General features: G+C 39.8%; 1 protein-coding gene across 1 annotated transcript in view; it reads right to left on the bottom strand.

The window, feature by feature from the left end:
• Positions 1 to 26,689, bottom strand: part of akap9 (A kinase (PRKA) anchor protein 9) — a 186,474-nt gene that overhangs the window by 24,451 nt on the left and 135,334 nt on the right. The window contains exons 33-43 of the mRNA XM_052016199.1: positions 23,779 to 24,792; positions 21,526 to 21,690; positions 20,467 to 20,928; positions 18,553 to 18,613; positions 14,184 to 14,293; positions 13,384 to 13,575; positions 11,605 to 11,769; positions 9,329 to 9,479; positions 6,146 to 6,368; positions 5,572 to 5,722; positions 220 to 912 (exon numbers count right to left, since the gene is read on the bottom strand). Coding sequence (XP_051872159.1) covers positions 220 to 912; positions 5,572 to 5,722; positions 6,146 to 6,368; positions 9,329 to 9,479; positions 11,605 to 11,769; positions 13,384 to 13,575; positions 14,184 to 14,293; positions 18,553 to 18,613; positions 20,467 to 20,928; positions 21,526 to 21,690; positions 23,779 to 24,792 — 3,387 coding nt within the window. The remainder of the gene's footprint in view (positions 1 to 219; positions 913 to 5,571; positions 5,723 to 6,145; positions 6,369 to 9,328; positions 9,480 to 11,604; positions 11,770 to 13,383; positions 13,576 to 14,183; positions 14,294 to 18,552; positions 18,614 to 20,466; positions 20,929 to 21,525; positions 21,691 to 23,778; positions 24,793 to 26,689) is intronic.

Raw genomic sequence — 26,689 nt, 5'->3', positions numbered from 1 at the left:
ACATAATCTGAAGATTCTGTGGACAAAAATAGCACACATGATAATAAACATCTACATCATTAATCAACTTGCCTGAACCCCTCTTGCATACATTCCTGAAAATATTTTGTGATATCTCCACACATTAAATAGGTACAAGTTGTTTTTTGTGAAATAACAACTTTACAATTTTAGTTAGGGAAAGTTGTGGAAAAGAGTAATTAGGTTTGCAGAACATACCTCCGTTTGTTGAATTTTCTCAGTAACATTAGTCTCTGATTGATGTTCTACTTCTCCTTCACTTCTCACTTGATCACTTCCCTGCAATGCTAGAAGAGTTTCTTTCAATTTTCCCTCCTCTCTTTGTAATTTTAAAACTTCACATTTTTCTTTTTCCAGCTGTTGCAGCAGTTCCTTTGCTTGTAGCTGTAAGGAATCCACTTTCTCCAAAACCAGTCTGTGAGATTCTTGCTCCTTTAACAGAGATTTCCGATGAATCTGTTGCTGCTCCTCAAGACGATGCCTCAACTGAAGTGACTCAAGTTTATACTTTTCCATCTCACTCACCAACTCCACTGTACGGTTACGCTGATCATTTAACTGTTTCTGTAGGTCCCTAATCAGCACCTCAGAGGACTTCCCTGATGGTTTCTGCGTCGCTTCCTGCATCTCCTCTGCACTCTGAAGCTGCTTAGCGAGTTGACGTTCTTGTTCAAGCGCACTGGTTAACTCACAAGCTCTAGTTTTCTCAGCATCTAAGACAACCTGGAGCTCAATGATGCGACTTTTCTCACGTGACAGTTCAGCTTTGTGTTGGGCTTTCTCAGAATCCATGCTCTGTCTCAGTTCACTTACTGTTACTCGTTCCTTTTCCAAAGCACACTCCAACTGTGAATGTTTTCGCTTTTGATCCTCAAGTGCCAACTTTAAATCCTGAAATTAAACAGGAACATGGTTTACTAGTCCATTCAATTTATGTAAATTATATCTTCATTTTCTAAATTCTGCAATATTTGTGACTATTTCATATTATCGCTGCACAGCAGTAGACTAGGAGCCTTAGTCTGGACCACTGATCCAGAGATATGAGTTGGAGCCCCACCAATTGGTAGCTGGGAAATTTAAATTCAAGTAATTAAATAAATCTGGATTTTTTTTTAGGAATGGCTAGCCCAGTAACAGTAACCACGATGCTACCAAACAGTTATAAACAAAAATCATCTGGTTCATTAATGTTCTTCAAGAAGGTAATCTGCCATTTTTTTGGTCTGGCCTATATGTGATTCTGGACCTACCAACATGATTAGATCTGAATGGCCTCTTCAATAATTAAGGATGGACAATAAATGCTGTTATTCCCAGCAATGTCCATAGCTTGTGAATAAATATTAAAAAAAAAGTGTTATTTGTCAAACCAAAAAGATTCAAGGCAAAGTTTTCCACATCCAAATATACAGCAGGAGATAAATAATACATCCAGATTGAATGGAAACAAATGATTAGGTCACATATTAAATTTAAATAACATTAAGTACTTAAGGAGGATGAATGGATTATTCCATGTGACACGCAGCATCAACATACAAGAAACCCTCTATCACTTGCATCATACCCAGGTGACTGAAGGAATTTCCAAGGGCCAGAGGCATTGAGGATGCAGCTAATAATCTAAAGAATTTTTTGTGTATTTTCCATCTACAAATTAGTTGTAAGCATTAACTACATGAAATCTTTTCATGTTTCCTTCCAAAAGTATTACAGTAACCTCAAAATTTTAATTACGTTATTTTGTTTTATACAGATTTGCTCATAAATATTCCCAGAATTCAGAAAATCTACTGATAGAATCGTAGCTAGTAATGCTCATGAGTTAAAAGCTGGACACTCAGCTATTTGCAATTTCTACTTGGTTAAATAGAAAGATGGAGTGTAATAAATCCTAGATTTGTTGATGACAGAAAGCTGAGACAGAAAACATTCTGCTCAAGGAGTTGTCAAGGTGGTATTGGGATGCACCATATGGCCTTCTCTTGCCATTATTTCTTTTAAGTTCTTAAAAATCACAACATCTACTGATGAAATATAATACCGTGAGAAATTGTGAGGTTATGCACTTTGGCATAAAGAACAGAAAAACATGAAATGTTGACAAACTGGTATGTTGACATACAGAAGCATGTTGATATGCTCGTTCATGAGAATTAAAATGTGAACAAGGTGAAGCACAAAGAGATTTATTTCAGCCTCCATTTCAAGTGGGTTAGAGTACAAAAGCAAGTCTTACTGAGATTGTACTTTTTGTTTGGCAGTTCCTCGGGACTGAGAATGACTTAAATCCACTTTACTCTTGTCGCTTCTAATGTGGCTAATGAGGCCAATGTGCAATTCGCAGACATCCACAGATGGGCAGGTGATGGCTGAGTAGACAGATGGGCGGGTAGTTTGTTGGGTGGTGCTTATGCAGAATTTGTGCGCACGATTATGATGCACAGGTCAACGTTCTCAATACCATCCCACATCATCCTTCCCCACTTTGAGTAGTTATGGACCAGAGATTCCTCGGAGTCAATGGGAATGTTGCATTTCATCATGGAGGCTTTGAGAAAGCCCTTGAATTGTTTCCTGTCTGCCTGGCAATCTCTTCCCAAGACAGAACTTGGTATGGAATGTATCTGGTGTTAGGCATGTGAACAATGTGGCCTGATCCAACAATGTCAACCAAGTATCACTAAAACTTCAATACTGAAGATATTTGTCTGGGAAAGGCCACTGACATTGGTTCATTTATCCATCCAATGAATTTGAAGGATTTTGTGTAGTAGTGCTGGGGCTATTTCTCCAGTGCCTTGCAATGCCTGCTGCAGGTAGTCTATATCTCAGAAATATATAGGAGGGCTAGGATTAATGGCCACGAGTTTTGTCTCAGATCTTCAAATACCCTTTCACTCAAATGACCAAACACCATTCAGGCATCACCAACAATGCCTGCCTTTGCTGAGAGATTGCTTCTGAGATATGGATGTTTTCTCCAGGGCCTCGCCGTCAGAGGACACTGTGGTGTAACAGGGGAAAGTTGGAGGACCTCTGTCTTGAGGATGTGAAAATTTCAACGATAGCTTGCAGCTCAGCCTCTGTGCATGCACAAATGCAGGTGCTGTTTGCATACTGCACCTCATCTACCAAGATTTGGGTAACCTTGGAGGAACTCAGCAGGCCAGGCAGCATCCGTGGAGAAAAGCAGGCGATCAACGTTTTGGGTCAGGTAATATCCTGAAGGAGGGTCCTGACCCGAAACATTGATCGCCTACTTTTCTCCACAGATGCTACCTGGCCTTCTGAGTTCCTCCAGCATCTGCAGTCCCTCGTTTCTCTTTGGGTAACCTTGTTTCTGGAGTGTAGTAACCATAGACTGAAAAGCTTTTCATCATTTCTGAAGATTAATTACTTCCTGCAGGAAGTTTTTTGGAGATGAGATGCAACATTATGGCAAGAACAATGGAGGAAAGCATTGGGGCAATGGCATCAGTCTTCACCGAGGATGGTTCTGTTGTAGACTCATTGGTTAATATCGGAGCTTGCATGCCATCACAAAGAAGTGTAAGATGGGGACAAAATGAACTTCTGTGGGCAGCTGAAATTGAGGAGAATGTTCGACATTCCCTCCTGATTGATGGAGTCAGTCAGGGATGCACTCATATGTGTGGCCAGAACCAGGGACTGGGAACATGGTTTGGTGAGTGGCTGCAGACAGGGACTAGGAAGGAGGTTGGGGTGCGGCCAGAGCCGGGGACAGGGAACATCGTTGTTTTGGGCAACTGGAGCATCCAAGGTTACGATAAGAAATGCTCTTAAGGGTTGTGCAAGTCTTTGGAATTTCCACCTCAAAAGGTCTGATGGATGCTCGGTCATCGAGTACATTTAAAACTGAGACCAATAGATTTTTGGATGATAAGAGAAATTGAATAAATTTTTGAAGAGGTAATGCAGTTGTAGTCTACATGGACTTTCACAAGGTCCCACATGGGACACTGATCCTAAAAATAACCCAGGGGATCAAAGGGAATTTGGTAAATTGGATCAAACTGGCTTGGTGATAAGAGGCAGAGGGTGATCACTTTTTGCAACTGTACGACTGTGACCAGTGGTATATCATTGGGATCAGTGTTGCTGTTTGTTATATACGTTAGTGATCTGGATGTGGCTATAGGAGGTATGATCAGTAGGTTCGCAGGTGACATGAAAATCAGTGGTGTTGTTGAGAATAAGGAGGGTAGTCTTTTTCTACAGAATGATATCAAGTGCTATGGGACATAGAATTTAATTCTGAAAAATGCAAGGTGATGCATTTTGATACGACTAATAATAGTACGATAGCGTAGCGGTTAGCATAATGCTATTACAGCGCCAGCGACCCAGGTTCAATTCCGACCACTGTCTGTAAGGAGTTTGTACGTTCTCCCCGTGTCTGTGTGGGTTTCCTCCCACATTCCAAAAAGACGTACTGGTTAGGAGTTGTGGGCGTGCTATGTTGGTGCCAGAAGCATGGTGATACTTGTAGGCTGCACCCCAGAACACTCTACGCAAAAGATGTATTTCACTGTGTGTTTCAATGTACATGTGACTAATAAAGAAATCTTATCTTATATACACAATGAATAGTAGGACCTGGGAAGTACTGAGGAACAGAGGGAGTTTGTTATAGGATTCTTGAAGGAAGCAGCGCATGTAGATAAGGTGGTTAAAAAGAAGCCTTCATTAGCTGGGACATACAAGGAGATACGAGAGTAATTATGGTATAAGCTGGAGAACAGTGTGCAGTTCTGGTTACCACATGAAAGGATGCTACTGCACAGGAGAAGATTCAGCAGAATGTTGTCTTGGGTAGAGCCGTTCAACAATGAGGAGAAACTAGATAGGCTGTTTGTTTTTCTTGGAGCAGAGAAGGCCAAGGGAGGAATCTGATTGAGAAATACAAAATTATGAGGGACATAGATAAGCTAAAGACTGAAAACTTTGCTCTTTACTAGTGGTGCTCATAAACAGGGAGTGTAAGTTTAAGGTTCAGAGGGGATTTGAGGAAGAAGTTTTTCCACTCAGAAGATGGTTGAAATCCAGAATGTACTGCCATGGATAGAGGGTGGTGGAGATGGAGGTAGATACTCTCACAACCGTATTTAGACAAGTACTTGCATCGTCATGACATAGCCACAGGTAACTGGAAAATAGGTACTTGATGGTTGGCATGGACATGGTGGACCACAGAGCCCTTTCTGTGCCATATGACTCTATACAGGGTTCAGACTGGAAAGGGAATAAGACACAGACCCAGAAATTATCCTACTGAATGGTGGAGCAATCTTGATGGGCCATATGATTTACTCCTGCCATTATCTTATGTCCATAAGTTTAGCATTCTTAAAAATCAGAGGACCTAATGTCTACACAATATGGCTCACTCTAAAACTTGATGAAGAAAACAATGCATTTAATCTGGCATTGGAAAGAGACAAGAGAAGGTGGCAGTCAATAAGATATTATGCATCACAGCACTGTTTCCATGAATCACGTCTGAGGGAACAAAAGCATACAAACCTCCAATTCTTCTCGGTCATGCTCTTCCCTTCTATCTAGTTTACGCTTTTCCTTTTCCACTGCCCGCTCCAGTTCCTGTGACTTCTTCTGTTCATTTGCCAGTGCAGCATTTAGCATTTCTACTGCAGCTGCCTTGTCAGTTAACTCAACCCTAAGATATGTAAATAGCCAATAAAAGTGGTTATTTTGTTGTGAGTTCTGTGAAAAATCTGTACATTTTGATGAAAATCATTAATTATACGATTACTCTGCTGATTTTGGAGAAGCTCTTCTAAAACCAATGGGTTCAAAAAATTCATAAATCAATTTTAATTAAAAAACTGTGATACGAACACCTGTGATAACAAGGACACAGGAGATCAGAACTGAATGTAAATCGGGCTATACAAATACTATCAACCTTTAGTTGGGAGGAGACAAAGTCTGGAAGTTATAGAAAATAAAACGGAATTTCAAATTCCCTGCAGATGTACAACTCCTTTCAAAACTCTCAAATCCATCCACTGGAGCCTCTTTTTTTTGCCTCCTTTCATCCCACCATTGATAATTTGAAATGTATTGGATACTTGATTACCTTAGCATCTCTAACTCTTTAAAGTGTTTGTGCTGTGCCTTAAGTGTGGTTTCAAGTTCCAGTTTTGTTTGAGAAAGTTCATTTTTTAATTCTGCCACCAGCATCTTCTCTGAATTCAGGTGGTCTTGGAATTCAGCCCCCTTTGCCTTCAGTGCACTCAATTCCATCTGTAATGTTAGAATCTGAGCCTGCTTCTGCTTCAGATTGTTTTCCAGTAATTCCACTAAAAGTGAAGAAAGTACATCAGGTCTTTGCTATTATTAAAAACATCTTGAGATATCAATGCAGACATAACATAAGAAACAGAAGGAGCAGGTTATCTGGCCCTTTGATTGTGCCCTGCCATTCATTAAAATTAAGTTTGATCTATCTCAGCAACATCTTCCAGCACAATCCCCATATCCCTTGATTCTTTTATTGCCCTGCAATCTGTTTACTTTTTGAACTAACGCAACAACTGAGACATCACTGCCCTCTAAGTGCAGAAATTTCTCATCTCAGTCTTGAATGGACAACCCCTTATTCTGAAACTGCACCCCTGGCCCTATGCTCCTCAGTCAGGGGAAAGATCTTCCGCCTATCTAGCCCTTTAAGAATTTTGTAAGCTTCAATGAGATCTCTCATTCTTCTAAACTCTGGAGAATACAGTCCCAGTCTACTCAATCTCTCCACACACAGCAAACGTGCTATCCTTGAAACCAATCTTTGCTGCATTCCCTCTATGGAAACTGCATCATTTCTTAGGTAAGGAAATCAAACTGTATGTACTACTGCAGATGTGGTCTCATCAAGGCCCATACAATTGCAAAAAGACTTCTCTATTGCTCTATTCAAATCTTCTTGTAATAAAGGCTAACATACTACTGAATGGCTTGGTGCATCTGCACATTGGCCTTCAGTGAATTTTGCAAAGCACAACTAGGTTACCTTGAATGTCAACACAATCCACTGTCATGATTTGAAAAATACTCTGCTTTTCTATTACATGCATCGAAATGGATGACCTCACATTATATTCTATTTGCCATGTTCTTGCTTGCTCACTTAGCCTACCTATACCCCTTGAAGCTTTTATACATCCTCTTCCATACACAGAAATCCATCTAGTATAGCATCATCAGCAAATATGGAAATATGTCATTTGGTTTCCATAGTCAGTGGCAGATTGCTAAACTGAGAATGTTTCACTTATTCCCACTAATTGCTTTCTGTTATACCTCCTTTGGTTACAGGGGAAAGTGCCAGAAGACAGAGAAGGGTGGGTGGGGAGGGATGAGGGGACAAGGGAGTCCTGAAGAGAGCAGTCCCTGTGAAAAGCAGAAAGAGTTGGTGAGGGGCAGGAGGTGGGGTGCAGAAGGAAAAATGTGATCGTGTGGGATCATGTCGGGACTGGCAGAAATGCTGGAGGATGAAGTATTGTATGTGGACACTGGTGGGGTGAAAGGCAAGGACCAAGGGAACCCTATTGCTATTCTGCTAGGGAGTGGTCAGAGCAGACATCTAGGAAATGGAGTAAATGTAAGCGAGGGCTCCATCAACTATGGTAGAGGGGAAGCCACGCTTTCAGAGGGAGGAGGACATTTCAGAAGCCCTAGAGCAGAAGGCCTCGTCTTCAGAACAGGTGCGGGGCAAAGTCAAAGAAACTGAGAGAAAGCAATGGCATCCTTACAGGGGGCAGGATGGGAGGAGGTATAGTCAACACAGTTGAGGGAATCAGTGGGTTTATAGAAAGATGTCAGTGACAAGCATATCTCCTGAGATGGAGGCAGTGAGATCGAGAAAAGGAAGAGAAGTGTTAGAGATGTTTCCAGGTGAGTTTGAAGGCAGGGTGGAAGTTGACGGTGAAGGTGATGAAATTGATGACTTCTGCACAAGTGCAGGAAGCAGCACTAAGGCAGTCGTCGATATACTGTTGAAAGAATTGGGGGGGGTGGGAGTGGGGTGAGGGGTGCTGGAATAGGCTTGGAACAGGCTTGTTCAACTTAGCCAACCAAAAACAGAAGTGTCGCTAGGCCCATGCAAGTGTCCATGACTACCCTTTTGATCTGTAGAAAGTGGGAGGAAGCAAAAGAGAAGCTGTTGAGGGTGAGGACAAGTTCTGCAAAGTGGATGAGAGAGTTAGTAGAGGGGAACTGGTTGTGTCTTTGTTCAAGAAAGAAGCAGAAGGCCCCAAGACCTTCCTGATGGGGGATGGAAGTGGAAAGAGACAAGTCGTCCATGGTAAAGATGAGCCAGTTGGAACCATGGAATTGGAAGCTATGAAAATAGTGGAAGGCATGAAAGGTGTCCTGGATATAAATGGAAAGGGACTGGACAAGGGGAGACAGGATGGAGTACAGGTATGAAGACACAAGTTCAGTGGGGAAAGAGCAGGTAGAAACAATAGGCCTACCAGGGCAGTCCTATTTATGGAGCCTACCACCTTTTTCCCAACTACTTAATTGTTCTATATCCTATTGTAAGCTTTTTTATATCCTTATAGGTCACTTTCTCATTAGATCTGCATTAAAAACAAATTTAAGTATATTTTTCTCTTTCAAGTTGTTGAAATAATATTGCAAATAGCTCCAAAGAAGTGATTCTTGTATAACTTTATTAGTGACCCCTACAATTCTGAAAATGGCTTCTTCATATTTGATCCAATTGTCATGAACCTCAATCTTGTGGCAGCTATTTATTGTGAAAGGACCTTAGTGAATACTTTCTAAAAATACAAATATCCACTGGTTTTCCTTTTATCGACTGTTACTTCTACCCTTAAAAAAAAACAATCTGCCAAATACAGTTGACCCATCATAAAAACTGCATATTCTATCATATCATGAATATTTTCTAAATGTCTTGTTACTACATCCTTAAATGATACATGTTCCTCAATGATTGAACCCAAACTAACAACCTCATAATTTGTGTTTTATATCTCCCTCCTTTCTTGAACAGCTGAGTTACATTTACTATCTTCCAATCAACACAACCACCATCTTTGTTACCGTCTCCTTTCAAGCCCCAGAGTCGGGGGATTTGACGTTCCTGAATCTCATCACAGCCAGTACCAAACCACAATCAAAGAGGAATCAATCAAGTCACAGAGAATTTTAACAGGCAACTCCAGTCATAAAGACATATTTATCAATTTAATAATTATGATTAATCATATCAAGCATGCATTTAGAGAATCCTTACTTCTTTGTACACTGTGCTCTCGCACATCAATGGGCTTCCTGTCACCCTGTTGGACGCTCTGTAGGTAAGACCAAAGTTCACGTATTTCCATCATCATGCTATTCCGATCTGCAGTCATTAAAAAGTTGCACATCAGCTCTCCTCTGGGTTCCTAAAGCAAGAAGAAAATGAACAGATACAATTATCCGTGCCCATACTGGCCCAAATATTCCAGTGCTCATGCCATTGCATTGTAGACGACCTAGGCGGAATCTAGGGGAACAACAGTGTTTCAACCCGAAGCATTGATAATTCCTTCCCCCACCGATGCTCCAGCAGATTATTTGTTGCTCCATAGTCCAGTATCCGCACTCTCTTGTGTTGCTGTCAGCACCTCCTATTCGACTGTGTAATCTAAAGCTCAACAGCATGAACAGTGAATTCTCCCTTTTCAGGTTATCTGCTCCCTCTCTGTCCCTTTTCCTTTCCTTCTGATCTACCCAGGTCCCCAAGTCTTCTGACACACACCCAACCACCCCTCCCACTCTCCCAGCCTCCTATCACCCAGTTTCTTTCCACTCTCCCCTACTCCATCTGTTCAGCACCCACACACTCCTCCACTGGGTGCCCTCCCCCACTGTTCCCATCTGCCCACCTCACCTCCCTTATTCCATGCTCCACCTTCATTTCCTATCGGATTCCATCATCTGCAGTCCTTGTTGCCTCCACTCATCACCTCCCAGCCTCTGTCGCTATTCCCAGCCTTCCCTCCCCCACCAGACTCAGTCTTCCAATCACCCCTCCTTACCTGGATCCACCTATCACTTGCCAGTTCTTGTCCCACCCCTCTCCTTCACCTCTTTATAATGACATCTCCCTATACACTTTCAGTCCAGATGAAGGGTCTCTGTCCGAAACATTGAGCTGTTGATTTCCCTCTAACCGATGCTGACTGACCCGTTGAGTTCCTCCAGCAGTTTGTTTTTTTAATCTTATACACAATGTCTTTTATTCTTTATTAATTTTTTGTCATTCTTTGCTGTTTTTTCACATTTTATCAATCTTCTGACTTGCCACCCATCTTTGCACAATTATATGGTTTCCCTTTAAGTTTGATATTACTACCATCCTTTTTATTTAACCATAGATAGTGGCTCTTCCCCTTTGAATTTTCCCTTCTTGTTGAAATGAACCTATTCTGTAACATCCTCTTAAATATTTGGTGTTGCATCTCGGTGAACCAATCCCTTAACTTAATTTGCCAGCTCATTTTAGCAAACTCTGCTTTCATGCCCTCATAATTGCCCTTAATTGTAAAATGCTTGTCATGACTTCCTCAAACTGAAGGTAAAGTTCATTAATATTATGACTGCTGTTACCGAGAGGGGCCTTCATGATGAGGTTATTATTAATCCGATTTATTGCATAAAACCAGGTCCAGGATGGCCTTTCCTCTGGTAGGCTCCAGAAACTGTGCTCTTCTAAGGAAACTACCCCAAAAGTGCCCGTTTATCCACTAATTTGACGAGTCTTCAGCTCATTAAGTGTAAATTTCTAATTTCTGAAGATTTGTAAATTTCCAAGTACATAATAATAGTTATGCATGTCAGTTAGGACATTTTAATTTGACAAAAGGACAGAAGCCCACAAACTAAACAGAACAAAATTGATTTTAATGGGAATTGGGAAAATGTCAGAAAAAATATACAGATGCTTCAGCAATTTCAAAGGCCAATGTACCAAATTTGGACAGGACATGGAGAAAATTAGAATGGAAAAAACAGAAAAAGAAACAAAAAACAAGTTGGAAATACTCAACAGGCCAAGCCACATCTATGGAGAGAAATACAGAGTTAACATTTGAGGTTGATGACCTTCCATCAAAAGCAGAAACATGTTTTCAGTTGGAGGAGGAGGGAGGGAGGAATGTATATCTGTAATAGGATGAGGACAGAGACAGTGAATGGCACAAATAGTGTTGTCAACAGAGGATGTGAAGGCTTGTTAATTACAGATGATGTCTGGAGGAGATGCAAATAAAGTTGAATGAAAATAGAGAAAAAAAAATGTGCTGAAACAATGAAATAAAATAAAAACACTGCAAGTTAATATAAAATCTGAAATACAAGGGAATCCCAACAAACCTGCTGAGTATCTCCAGCATTGCCTGCCTTTATTTCAAATTTTCAATCAACTGCAGTTTATTATATTTTTCAATAGAAAAGATGGACATGATTTGGTTAAATCAGCTTTAGCTATTTCTCAAAGCACTGTAATGATTCAGTAAGAGGAAATACCTGTTCTTTCAACAAGTTCAATAATGTCATTGTATCCACATTATTCAAGGATGATGCTTGTGCGTGGAGAGCCATTATAAAGGCATCATGTTCTTTGTTAAAAACATGCTGGACAGCTTGGAGTAGTTCACGCCGCCAGTCCGTGATGTTTTCAGTAGACAAAGCCTGTAAGAGACATAACCAACATTTTATCTAGAGCTCAAATCTCTCTTAATGCCATTAATAAGAGCTAACTTTATAATATTTTAAAAAAATATTTAGTCCCATCAATTAATCATCCATAAACATTTCTGCATACTTTAGGACATCAGTTTCACCATTTGGTTCTTTGGATGAGACATTTAAAGGAGTCTCCATTTGCCTGTTCAGGTAAATACAGGAGATTCCATGGCACCTTTCACAGAGATACAAATTGAAGTTCTCTTTATGTAATAGCCAACGTTCTCTGTTTGACCATCACCGAGGAACTACCTGCCTACATTACAATGGTGCCTGAATGTTAAAATTAATTAGGCAGATATATAGGCAGTGGCTATGAAAACAGATAATTAAGGACAAATTAATGCTCAATAGTTTAGCTGAAATTCCTGTGTTAATTTAGTGGAGCAAGCAACCTGCAAAAGGAGAAAGGCACAAATCCAGTTTAGCTTATTGACTCAGAAAGCAAGGCAAGTAAAGACAGTTTAAACAGAGGGTTGCTTAAGACAAATTCATTTGGACAAGAATTTGTTGTCAGCACTTGCTGCTGATACCTGATAAAATACAAACTTGTGTGAAGCAATCCTCCTCATGGGACTTTGGGGGAGAAGCAGGGGACCAGCCCCCCTTCACAAAACCATGCAAGTTTCAAGGTCTCAGGATGTAATACATGGCCAAAACAAACCATACTCACAAACTGATGAAAAAAATTGACAGCTGGGCATCCCACAACCTAGTTTAGCTGAATGATTGAATGTTGAACTTTAAAACAAAACTTCTAAAATATTTAAAAACTAAGACACTTAACACGGAATTTTAAATGCACCTAGATGCTTCAAAACCAATCTAAATTAATGCAGGAAGTGGTGACACAGGTGGATAGGGTGGTGAAGAAGGCACTTGATATGCTTGCTTTCGTAGGCTGGGGGCTTCAACTACAGGAGCTGGGACACCATGTTGCAGTTGTACAAAACATTGGTTAGACCACATTTGGAGTACTGTGTACAGTTCTGGCCACCACAGTACAGGAAGCTTGTGGTAGCAATATAGAGAGCGCAGAAGAGATTCTCCAGGATGCTGCCTGAAATGGAGGGCTGTAGCTACAAGTAGAGATTTTGAAAGGCTGTTTAGTTTCTCACTGGAACATAGGAGGCTGAGGGATGTTCTTATAGAGGTTTATAAAATTATGTGGGGCATAGAAAGGGTAGATAGAGTTTTTCTCCCCCCAGAGCAGAGGAGTCTAGAACTAAAGGGCACACTTGTAAGGTGAGAGAGAATAAGTTTAAAGGAAATCTGAGGGGCAAGTTTTTCCACACAAAGGATGGTGCTGATCTGAAATGAATTGTCAGAGGGGGTGATGGAATAGGCAGAAACAATTACAATGTTTAAAAAGGCATTTCGATGGTACTTGGAAGGAAGGTTGTAGCAGGATACAGGCCTAATGCAGGCAAATGGGATTAGTGTAGACAAGCATCACGGTCAGCATGGACGAGGTAATTTCCGTGCTGTATAATTATATGAAATACTTACCTAGGTGCCTCAGGTAAAATTAAAAACTAATCAAACATACTGTGTTCTTACCTTTGCTTCTCCAGTGCCCTGAATTTTGGAAAGCACATCTTTAAGTGACTGTACAACATCCAGAAGTCCCTGCCTTTCTTGGAGCCAATAGTCTTGGTTATTTTCTAAAGGTTGCTGTTGTCCTTCTAGGTATGGTGATTCTGAAAGGGATAACACCTGCATACCCTCTTGATGTACCTCATGAAGTAAAGACTGTAGAAAGTAAAAACCACTGATTAAAAAATTAGGCTGTTAACTTGTACACCTTAGTTACTGTTTTGGAGGGAGGATATTATTGTATGTTATATACATTCACCAGAGTATCTATAACAAATGCTATCAAAACGACCAACCATCCTTCAACAATTGTTTTTGGAAATGAATTATGTAATTTTATTATGAAAGTGAGGCAAGTTAGTAGAAAACTGAGCACTTTTCCCACTTTCATCAAATATTCTAAATTGTACACAGAATAAATTTCCCTGGTGCCCGAAGCCCACTATCAGAAGAATAATATAAAATCAAAATACTGCATATACTGGAAATACGAAAAAAAATAGAAACTGCTAGAAATGCTTAGCAGTTCCTTCCACATCTATGGAGAGAAAAACAGAGTTAACGTTTCAAGTTAATAACTTTCCATCAAATCTTGCTCCAAATGAGTGAAAAATTTTATGTTTCCCTCTCAACAACCAATACCCGAGCTGCTAAGTATTTCCAACATTTTCAGTTTTTATCTCATACGCATACTACTGCAGCAATGGGGCATTCCCCATCTCCGTAACAGCTTCTCTGAGTGACTAAGAATATTAGCTCCTCACCTTTATTTTGTCAGGGAGATTCTCTGTACCTTGTTGAAAAGTTGATTGAACTGCAGAAGTCACATTGCTCTGTCTTTTGGTTGCTCCTGGTATGGTTGTATATTCCTGCCCTGAAGAAGTAAAATCAAATGTTCCTGAATTTCTCCGAGAACTGCCATCAGGAAACGAGTTGAAATGTAAATGTCCAAAACTCAGTGTCCACCACCCATTGTGGTGAAGTTACAAAAGTCTTTCATTAGGGATAAGTGTTTGGAAAGTTGTACGAATATGAACCAGTATGAGACAGCATGAATTCATTAAGTTTCAACTAAAAAATGCTAGATAAATATCTTTAAGAGGTTACCAGTAGGTAGATCTGGGTATATCTACAGACTATTATTTATTTGATAAGCCAAAAGCAAAATAATGCAGATGCTGGAAATCTGAAATAAAAACAGAAATGCTGGTACTCAGCAGGTTAGGCAACATCTCTGCAAACAGAAAAAGAGTTAAATATTTCAGGCCAATGACCCTTCCATCATAACTGGGAAAAGTAAAAGCAAACAAGTTTTAGGTGTCAGAGAGAGTAGCGAGAAAACAAGAGAGAAAGTTTTTGATATGGGTGGAGACCAGGAGAGATTGACTGACACAAGTGGTGAAGAAGTCAGCTGAGGGAGCTGGTAAAGGTCCGTGAACAAACAAAAAGTGCTTCTGGGGGAGGCGTAAATCGGAAGAGGAGAAAGAAAATCTGAAATTGCCTGGAGGAGAGGAGAGAAAAAGAATGCTAGAAGTGCGAAATCAGAAAACTGAGGTACTGCTCCTTGGGCTTGAGTTGAATTTCCTTGGAACAGTGAAGGCAGCCAAAGACAGAGAAGTCAGAGTGGCAGAAGAATGGAGTATAAAGAGACAACAGGCAGCCCAGGGTCATGCTTACAAACTGAAAGGAAGTGTTCTACAAACTAGTTACCCAATCTGTTTCCCCACATAGAGGAGGCATCATCATGAACACCAAATGCAGTCGGTTTACTGATGGGGCCCTTCCTGGCAGTGATGGAAGGGCTTATATTATCATGAAGATATAAAAGCCTGCAGATGCTGGAAACTGGAGGAGTAAACTATCTGCTGGAGGAACTCGGGGGTCATGCAGCATCTGTGGGATGGGGGGTGCAAGGAAAGATTCCTTCAGCAGATTGTTTGTTATTCATATTATCATATTTCTCATGACATAGAAGTGGCAATCCCATCCATCCCATTCTCCAAATTACTTCCCTGTGACCTATGCTCCTTCACATGCCCACCACCCACCTACACAAGGAGCAATTTACAGTAGCAAATTAATCTAACAACCAACACATGTTTGGGATACGAGAGGAAACTTGAGTATTGTTGGTGGAAACCCATGAGGTCACAGACAAAACATGAACATTCTGCACAGACAACATTGGAGGTCAGTATCAAAACTGAGTCGCTGGAGCTGTGAGGCAGCAGTTCTCTCACTTACAGTATTGTACTGCCCTGCCACTATTCCCAACTGAAGCGCTGAAGTATTTGTACCTCATCCAATTAAATATACTGTAATATAAAGCTTTTCAGTTTCTAACTTTTCCCACTTCTGATGATATCATCAATCTGAAACTCTGTTTCGACCTCCATACGCTGAATATTTCCAGCTTTTTGTTTTTATTTAAGCATTTGATAAAATTTCACATAAGACCAATGGCAAAAATGAAAGCATGGAATTAAAGGCATCCTGTTGACACAATTATTAAATTGATTAAGAGTGGTAGAGAACAGGATTCAAGTTAAGTGCATATAGTGTCATAAGGGAAATGTACTGGTGCTTCAGCTTTTCACTATATTTATCAATGACAAGGAGAAATAGAGAATTGTGTTTTCAAATTTGCCGTTGATGTTGTTGGCGATAGAGCAAATTGCACAGAAGGGAGTAGGCAAAACCGTGGCATGTTGAGTTCAAAGTGAGGAATTGTGGAGCCATTTAAGAAAAACAAATGAGTATTTAAAGTAAGTAGTGAGAAACTAGGAAGTGTAGAGGAGGAGTCAATGTAGGCACAAATGAATCAAGAAGATACTGGGGCTAAAAGACTACCTTTGAGCACAGTTGCTCAGACTTGACTATTTTCAACTGGGTATAGAAGATTAAGAGATTATTTAATTGTTTAGTATAATTAAAAGGTGTGAGTGGGTTGAGAGGAAAACCAGTCCTTTCAACCAGAATAAGGGATATAACTGTAAAATAAGGGCTAGGACTTTTAAGGATGAAATGGGGTAAGTGCTTCTTCACAAAGTGGAATGAACATTTGGTACTTTTCTTAATAAACTACTGAGACTTGAATGAAAAAATTAACAAAAAATTTACAGCACAAGGTCTTTCAGCACATTGCCCCATGCTGCATTTTTGTATGAACAACTCAGTTCCATTCCCTGTAGCCCTGCAAAATTTGACAATATACTTAGGGCAAGAGCAAGTAAATGGAACTAACCTGCAAATCAGCCATGATCAAATATGCTCCCAAGGTTAAATGGCATGCTAATGTGATATTACAATTTTCTGAAGACACACATTTTAAAATAGTTCTGCATATGGGGATTTATTTATTTAAATAATGTTACATCAGGGAGATTGGAGAAGAGAATCAGGTTTATTATCACTGACATATGTTGTGAAATTAGTTGTTTACAGCGCAAGACAAAAGCATAAAAATTACTATAAGTTACAAAAATAAATAAATAGTGCAAAGGAGGAATAGCGAGGTAGTGTTCATGGACCATTCAGAAATCTGATGGCCACCTCTCAAAGCACTTCATCACAGTAGATGTGAGTGCTACCGGGCAACAGTCGTTGAGGCAGCTCACCCTGCTCTTCTTGGGCACTAGTATGATCAATGCCCTTTTGAAGCAGGTGGGAACCTCTGACTGCAGCAGTTCTAGATAGATAGGTGGAAGAGTTCTAGGTAAAGATCCAGTCAACGCAACCAATGACTAGGAAGTACTATACTGAACTGCAAATGTATAATATTTTGTTAAACAAATCCTATATCACTAACGTTCTCATTCAGAAATCAGGATCAATCAACAGAAAAACAAAAATGGAATCTTATTTAATTCTTACTACTAAATTACAGAAGATCTTGCAAAGGTACACAGATGTAGTTTAGGAAGCTACCCGGTTTTGATAAGAAGTTGTTCCTGTTACGGACTCAGTGAAAGTCCCTTTAAGATAGAGAGTGTGTGTATGTGTGTGTGGGGCGTGCTTACGTCAATAGAAGATAAAGGACGTAATGACGTTGTTGAAGAAGAAGAAGAAGAAGAGAGAGAGAGAAGGGAGAGAGACACCAGCCTGCTTGTTTTCTCTATCGATGGATGAGAAACAATAACTGTGTTTGCCGTAGAAATCCATGTATGGAAGTTGGAAGTAATCCGGTGGAGTTCACTTTGTTGCTGACCTGTAGAAGGAAACAGGTATTTGTGTGTGAACGACCACGATTCGGATGCATTTCGGGGTGAGGAAGTCACTACTGAGTAAACACTGAAGTGTCATTTGGGTTCCATCGTGGAACATTTGGATTTCGTATGTACTCTCTCTATGTTTTTCTACATCTACATCTTATCTTCAGACAACGGTGGTTGTTGAAGAAGCCCTTGCTCATGTTTCACCTTATGGCTTGCGGAACTGAACTTTAAGAACCATTCCGGAACTGGGAGTTTTGGACTTTGTCACACACACACACACGAAGAGTTTAGTTTTGGGGTTAACGTTCAAGGTTTAACATTTTTGAATTCTAACATACTAACATTTTTACTTTTATTTTACGTATTATCATAAGTAGTGATTAATAAAATAGTTTTTAACGCTGAAAAAAAAAGCATGGTGGAAGTATGATCTACAATGTGACTGGACAGTGTCAGAGTCTTTCTCGTTTCTTTGGCATCCCCCTGCTTGCTTTAGAGAGAATTTAAAAAAAACTTCACACACACCACCTATGTGCAGTGCATTGAAGATGGAAATCTTTTCAACATTTCTGGAATATCTGAACTTAAGTGGGAAAAGGGGATTTTAAAGAAAATTATGATCACATTTTGATGGGATAATTATATGTGTAAGCCAAATACAAGAAAGATTCATGTTTTCAATAGCAGTCCTACATAAAAACTAGAACGTGGACAAAGTCAACCTTCAACCCATTTTTTCCTCAGGTAGCTCTCATTAACCCATCTCAAGAAGAAAAGATTGCTTTCTTCTATCAAGCTCAAGGTGGTACAAATGGCAATTTTTTTAAAAAAGATACACAGCTATTCTAAGCATTATGTTTTCAAGAAGTATGAAATGAAACACAGCAGCTTGACATAAAAAAATACAAATGAAGCTTACCAATGATCTCTCTATCCCTGAGTTGCAACGTGGCAGATGGTTCTGGTCTACCAACATGAGCCTAAGTGAAGGAAGAAAGGACAAAAGATTAAGGTATGCTTTGATGATGCCAATTAAAGTTTTTCAGAAATTAAAGATTATTTAACAACCAAGAAGCAGATAGAAAAAGATGAAAATGTAGCAGGAGAAAATATTTTTAAAAATATAGCAGTTTATTATATTGAAGGGAGCAAGATAATAAATGTTTAGAAATAGGGATATGCCCTTCTTCAAAAGAGTAAGTCCACCACATTTACATTCTAAATTATTCACATGCCAATAATTTCACTAAGGGAAATTTAATCAAGGCACTTGATAATATAGGACTTAAGTCTGGAACTTGAGCGTGTTATATAGAATACACAAGGGTTTCTCAAAATTTTAACATCTTCATAAATACAAGAACCATTTCAGAGAAATCTGTTAAAAGAATGTTGGATGTGCTGGTTGTTTGATAAACGGCCAATTTATTAAACAAACAGCTAGAGATGGAAGTAGTGACTATAAACAGCAAGTGGATTTTCACCATTATCACAACAGCAGGACATTCTTTTGCAAACTTTGAAATTATCTGGTGATGGACAATTTTCTGCTAAAAATATTCACTTCCTTACTTGTACTGTTCTGTACAAACTTCAATGAAAATTCTACTTGGTGCAGCAGGAAAGCCAATTTTCCTGCAAATCCTAAACCTACTTTCACATTTCTCAATCAATTTCGAAACCTCAGGGCCAATTATGCAGAATGTTTAGATACATCAGTTTAAAAAATTGAAGTGGTCTCTACATTCTAACAATAGTGGCATGCTTACTGATACTGTTGCATTGTTATTAATAACACTTATATTCAGGTCATAGTACATTGCCACTGTCCCTTTTATTTCACAGGCTTTAATTTTGCTTATGTCTATTACATTGCATTAACTGTTTCTCTTCTCACAGATGTGACCTGACCTGCTGAGTATTTCCAGAATAATTGAGTCATATCCACTGTGCATCCTAAGATCCTATATAAATTGCGTCCACACTCAGTGATATCTGTCATGTTCAGTTTTTAGTAAGATCGTCTGATAGCCTATGACACTTGACCAACTAGAGAATTTACTTAAAGTTCATCCAAGGTTCCCAGGTTGACTGGGTGACACTGCAGAAGCACCATATTCTTCTTTCCAGTTATGGTAAGGTCCTGTTTAAAATTCTTAATGTGCAAGATGTCCATGAAGTCATGTGCTTCCTTTTATTACTAACAGAAATATAACTTTCAAACATTGTAGATCTATCCACTACCCATTCCAGACTGCAAGCCTTGCCTTAATTTCCCCTGAACCAGTTTGTGTCTCTAAGTATTGGGTGACTAAGACAAAACAAGATTAAAGAAAAACATAAAGAAAAGCTATCAAACACCCTGGCAACTGCAAGAGAAATCAGTCTACCTTTCACTTTTAACATAGTAAACAATCTCCAGTTGTTCTTTGGAGCATTATCAAATAATATTTGGCACTTATGCAGAAAAGGATATATTATGACAGCTGACTAAAAGCTTGGTCAAGAAGTTACATAAAGGTTTGATTTAAAGGAGATCTATGTCTTTGAAATGCAGAAATGGTCAGGTAGAAAACTCCAGAACTTAGGGTCAAAACAGCTAAACACATGACTGTCAATGGTGAAACAATGAAAATCAAGAATTCACAGGTTAGATTTGAAGAGCGCAGACTGTACAAATCTTCATGTGCGAGATTAGATAATCCTAATCAGAAAATAATTTATAACCTGCTGTAGATGTAACAAACTAGTTCAACTGTTTTTTAAAAAAGATCTCTGGATCAAGTGTGACATCTTTACTGCAGTGATCAGAATTCCAGTAACTTGCACTAACCATTGGTTTGAGAGCATCATACTTTTCAGTCAGTGCATTTATCTGTGTTGTATAGTCTTTTTTCAAAGCTTCCATTTCAGCAGAGTGCCTTTCTTCCAGCTTGGTCATTTCAATAGCATGTAGCTCTTGCAGTTGATCAATTTTCTCAGAGCATTGACTTTTTATATTTGTAATTTCCTCTGAAGGAGGGATAAATGAAGGCTTAAATTGTTCTTCTGCATTTTCATAATCAACATCATCCACAATTGGTATTTCAGTCTGAAATGTTGAATGTGCTACGATTTTTATTGGCCTTTCTTTAGTCAAATCATTTTTTGGTTTTTCAATACCATCTAAGTTTCGGCACTCTTCAGAAGTTTGCTTGTCTTGTTCAAAATGAGCAGCTTTCTCTTCTGCTTTGCATAAGGCCTCTGTTGCAGCATTGAGTTTTTCCTGAAGATTTATTATGATTTGTTCTTTTGCCTAAGAAAGAGGAAAACAATTCAGGTTTTCAATTTGCAGGTTAGATTTCACAAGCAATCTCTTAAAGACAGGTTATGTATCTAGGACTTGGCTTGGACAATACCTCACTGCAGATGAATACATTCATACATATATTTTCAAAACACTTCTATATATATTTACAAAAGATTATTTGTACTTATCATCATTATTATCAGAAAAGATTACCAATTTGAGCTTTAATTAGAAACTTCAAGATCTATTATGATTTTTTCCCCTCAATAAGCTAGATTGAAATTCCTTTCCCTCAAAAATAATAATTCTTAAAGAGTCAATCAACCTTGGATAAACACAATGCCATTCAAGGAAACATTAATTACAATATCATACCTATCCAATATAAACAGTGGTACAGGAAGGACATAGGAAAGAGTGCAGAAGACAGAGGATTAATGACACTATTAGAAAGAACAAGAGACAGTGATGATGACTGCAAGAGAGATTTGGAGAATGAGGGAGCAGGATCTAAGGAAGAAGTGTCTGTTACATGTGCAGACTGTATATGCCAACTGTACAGTAAGCTTCCCTGATACAGAAAGACTAGCTTTCAGAATCTACCTGCAAGTCTTCCTGGAGTTTTTCAGCCTGCTCTCTGTAACTATTCAATTCTTCTTTAGTAACTGCAGCTTCAGCTTTGACCTGATTTAACTCTGCAACCAGGTCAGTTATGGAAGTGATACCTAGCTGATTAGGAGATTCTAGTGATGGAGCTGTTTTAACATCCTGTAAAGCCAAAGAGATTTTATTTTACATGTTATATGAACACAACAATAAGCTGAGATCATCAATATGACAACATTAAGAACAAAAAAATCCATTCTCTAGATCTTTTGATTTTTCACGATGTATTTTTAACCTAGTCCTAGCAAACTATTCTTACAGCTCATCAAATAATGGTAAACTGGTACATAGAACAATACTGTACAGGAACAGGCCCTTCAGCTCACGATGTCTGTGCTGACCTAGATGCCAATTTAAACTGCAAATCTGCCTGAATAGGGCCTATTCATTGTCTGTTCGTGCGCTCATCTAAATGCCTCTTAAATGTTACTATCATATCTACTTTCACCACTTCCCCTGACAGTGCGTTGCAGGCATCTGTGCAAAAAAAAATTGCCTTGTAAACTGCACCCCCTCCCCCCCCCCCCCCCCCCCCCCCCCCCAAACCTATGCCCACTAGTATTTGACATTTCCACCCTGGACAAAAGACTCTATCTACCCTATCTATCTCTCATGATTTTTTATACTTGTATCAGGTTGCCCCTCAGTCTCTGACACTCCAGAAAAAAACAACCCAACTATGTCCAACCTCTCCTTTTAGCTAATATTCTCTAATCCAGGCAACATCCTGGTGAACCTCTTCTGCACCCTCTCCAAAGCCTCCACATCCTTCCTATAATGCAGCGACCAGAACTGCACACAATACTCCAAATGTGGCCTAACCAGTTTTATACAGCTGCAACCTGATTTCCCTTCTTTTATGCTCAACACCCTGACCGATGAAGGCATGCATGCCATACAACTTCTTTACAACCCTATTTACTGTGTTGCCACTTTTAGGGAGCTGTAGGCTTGCACCCAAGATCTCTCTGTACATCAGTGTTCTCCGGGGTCCTGCCATTTGCTGTACACTTTCCTCTTACATTTGACCTCTTAAAGTGCAACAGCTCGTTAACAGTCTGGATTAAGCTCCATCTACTATTTCTCTGCCCACATTTCCAACTAGTCTATATCCTGCTGAATCCTTTGACAACCTTCCTCACTATCCACAACTCTGCTAATTTTTGCATTGTCTGCAAACTTACTAATCAGCCCACTTACATTTTTGTGTAAATGATTTAAATATATCACAAACAACAGACATCTCAGCAATGATTCTTGCAGAACACCTGCGGTTACAGACCTCCTGTCAGAGCGACACTCCTCCACAACTACCCTCGGTCTTCAATAGCGAAGCCAATTTTTAATCCAATCTAACATGTCTCCATGGATTCTATGTGCCTTTATATTTTGGACCAGTCTACCATGAGGGACCTTGGCGAAAGCTTTACTAAAGTCCGTGTATAAAACATACCCTGTCCTAAATTCATCACTCATCTTTGTCATCTCCTTAAAAAATAATCCTCAATCAAGTTTGTAAGACATGAGCTCCCACGCACAAAGCTATGTTAACTTTTCCTAACAAGTCTATGGTTTTCCAGGTGTGAGTGGATCCTTTCCCTTAGAATCTTCTCCAATAATTTTCCTACCACTGATGCAAGGCTCACCTGCCTATAATTTACTGGTTTGTATCCATTGTATTTCTTAAACAAAGGAACAACACTGGTTATTCTCCAGTCCTTTGGGACCTCACCCATGGCTAAAGAGGATACAAATCTCCTTTCTTGTCTCTCTCAATAACTTGGGATAGATCCCATCAGTCCCTGGGAGATTTATCTACCTTAATGTTCTTCAAGAGATCCAACACCACCTTCTTCTTCTTGATATCAACATGCTCTAGAATATCAGCATATCCCTCCCTGATCTCGCTATCCCCCATGTCCTTCTCCTTGGTGAATGCAAAGTAGTCACTTAGTACCTCACCTACTTCCTCTCACTCTGGGCAGAAATTCCCTTCTTTGTCCTCGAGTGGTACTATCCTCTCCTAGTTACCCTTTTATTTTTAATGCAAGTATAAAATGCCTTGGGATCCTCCTTAATCTTATTCACCAAGGACATTTCTTGGCCCCGATGTACTGTTGTGCCCCAATTCTTTTGTATAACATTTTAAATATGCAGTACAAAGTTAGAATTAAATCGAGATTTACATACAATTAGAGATTCTGAAATCTGTATCCTGCTATCATGTTCTTCTGCTGACTTCTTTTCTAACATGCGACGCAAGTCAATTAATTTCTTTTCTTTTTCTTTAGCTTCTTGTTGAGTTGTGGACAGTACTTGCTTTTCAAGCTCAAGTTCCTTTTGGAGATCAATCAATTGCTGTTGCAGCTCAGTTAGCTGCTTCCTCAACACGATTACTTCTTTGCTTTGGTGTTCAATATTAGTCTTTCCTTTATGTTGTGGAAATATTTGATTGGTATCTTTTGATCCTATTGGGCACACCTGCGTTTGTTCTCCTTCCGGTAGTTGTTGCACCAAAATGGTATCTTCCTTGATAGGAGAAACATGTCCTCTTTCTTTAATTTGATTTCGTTGTTGCTCTAGGCAGAGCCCAATTTGTTGCTGTACAGCCTTTAACTGTACCTGACTCACTAGAACCGTTGCTACTTTTTCCCTGAGAGCCTCTTCCAGAGCAAGAATTTGCTTCTCATGTACTCTAGCTTCAGTCTGGGCCTGTGCTTTTAGGTTTTGTATTTGAAGGTGACATGAATCTAACTCTTTTTCTTTCTTTTTGATAGCAACCTGCAGCTCCTGCATCTGTAATGTCACACTGTTTATAGTGTCTTGTGAACCTTCCAGAGAATCACCCTCTCCCCCCACTGGGATATTTGCCATTTCTAATCCTTGAGTTCGCAACATTCTGCTTTGCTCTTCAAGTTTCTGTTTTGTGAACATCACCTCTTCTCTCTGCTTATCCATTTGTTGTTGCAGGAGCTCTTTTTCCACCATCATCATATCAAGCTGATGCTTCAAATTCTCTGCCTCTTCAGGAGGAACTAATTCCAATGGCATCACTTTTGTCAGTTCCTGTTGTAGCTTTTCTATAACTTCATTTAATTGTTCAACCTCTTCCTCATGATGCTTTTTAAGACGTTCTTGGTCACTTTTCAGATATTCTATTTGGGCTTCCAGGTCCCTGATCTGTTCATCCTTTTTCTCAGTAAGCTAAAAAGAGGAAAACATTGTATAAATAAACTGAATTTCTAACATTAGGAACACTATAAATATCAACTTCTAGTGACTCAATTTTCAGCTATTTTAACAAACATGGAATCACCTAACTCTGTTTTTCACTACATTTCTGTTTCTTCCCTCTGAACTACCTCTTCCAATTCAAAACAGAAGTTTTACTGCTGCTCCAAACATGAGCCTATCACTTTTATCTCCTTTTTCTTTTGTCATTCACTGTCCCTTAACAACTGCCACAGCCTATCTCCCTTTTTGGTAATTTACAACATCTAATTCGGTACCCCTTAAAACATCACCATTTCTCTATTTGCTACTTTCTTGCCACAATTCCAGTGCAGCCACCATATTTGGCTACCAACTGTTTTCTTACAATCATTTACACCAACTGGCTCTTCTTAAATCTCTCTTTCAGATAAATTCTCCTATGCGTATGCACGGTCTTCCCTCAGAACCTTGCTGGCATAGTGGCCACTCTATTCCCATGATTCTGATCATAGGAAAGTCCAAAGGAGGCCATTTTCTTGTAAATCTCATCAACTGCATCCCCTTTTATCCAACTAACCAAAATTCCTTTCACACTTGCTTCTGGAAAAAACATATCTCGAACCGAGCAACTTCCAACTTCCCTCGGCCTAATTTTTGACATTCTATTTAGAACCATAGACCATAGAACAATACAGCACAATACACTTCCCTTCGGCCCACCATGTTGTACCAACCTCCAAACCACACCTAAGACTATCTAACCCCTTCCTCCCACATATCCCTCTATCTTAAATTCCTCCATATGCTGACCTGACAATCTCTTGAACTTGACCAACGTATGAGCCTCCACCACTACCCCAGGCAGCGCATTCCATGCACCAACCACTCTCTGGGTGAAAAACCTCCCTCTGACGTCTCCCTTGAACTTCCCACCCCTTACCTTAAAGCTATGCCCTCTTGTATTAAGCATTGGTGCCCTGGGAAAGAGGCGCTGGCTGTCCACTCTATCTATTCCTCTTAATATTGTGTACACCTCTATCATGTCTCCCCTCATCCTCCTTCTCCCCAAAGAATAAAGCCCTAGCTTCTTTAGTTTCTCCTCATAATGCACACTCTCTAATCCAGGCAGCATCCTGGTAAATTTCCTCTGCACCCTTTCCAATGCCTCTACATCCTTCCTATAATGAGGTGACCAGAACTGGACACAGTACTCTCAGTGTGGTCTAACCAGTTTTGTAAAGCTGCATCATTACTTCACGGCTCTTAAACTCGATCCCACGACTTATGAATGCTAACATCCCATAAGCTTTCTTAACTACCCTATCCACCTGTGAGGCAACTTTCAGTGATCTGTGAATATGAACCCCCAGATCCCTCTGCTCCTCCACACTGCCCAGAATCTTGCCATTAACCTTGTATTCCACCTTGGAGTTTGTCCTTCCAAAGTGTACCACCTCACACTTCTCCAGATTGAACTCCATCTGCCATTTCTCAGCCCAGCTCTGCATCCTATCAATATCCCTCTGTAAGCTTCGACAGCCCTCCACACTATCCACAACACCACCGATCTTTGTGTTATCTGTAAACTTGCTAACCCACCCTTACACCCCTCATCTAAGTCATTAATAAATATCACAAAAAGTAGAGGTCCCAGAACCAATCCTTGTGGGACACCAATAGTCACAGCCCTCCAATCCGAATGCACCCCCCCCCCCCCCACCGCCACCACAACCCTCTGCTTTTTACAGGCAAGCCAATTCTGAATCCACACGGCCAAGCTTCCCTGGATCCCTTGGCCTCTGACCTTCTGAAGAAGCCTACCATGCAGAACCTTGTCAAACGCCTTACTAAAATCCATGTAGACTACATCTACTGCACTACTCTCATC

This window comes from Pristis pectinata, chromosome 5, assembly GCF_009764475.1.
Source record: "Pristis pectinata isolate sPriPec2 chromosome 5, sPriPec2.1.pri, whole genome shotgun sequence".
Lineage (NCBI taxonomy): Eukaryota > Metazoa > Chordata > Chondrichthyes > Rhinopristiformes > Pristidae > Pristis > Pristis pectinata.
The sequence above is the reverse complement of the archived record's forward strand: the minus strand, read 5'-3'. Positions and strand labels throughout refer to the sequence as shown.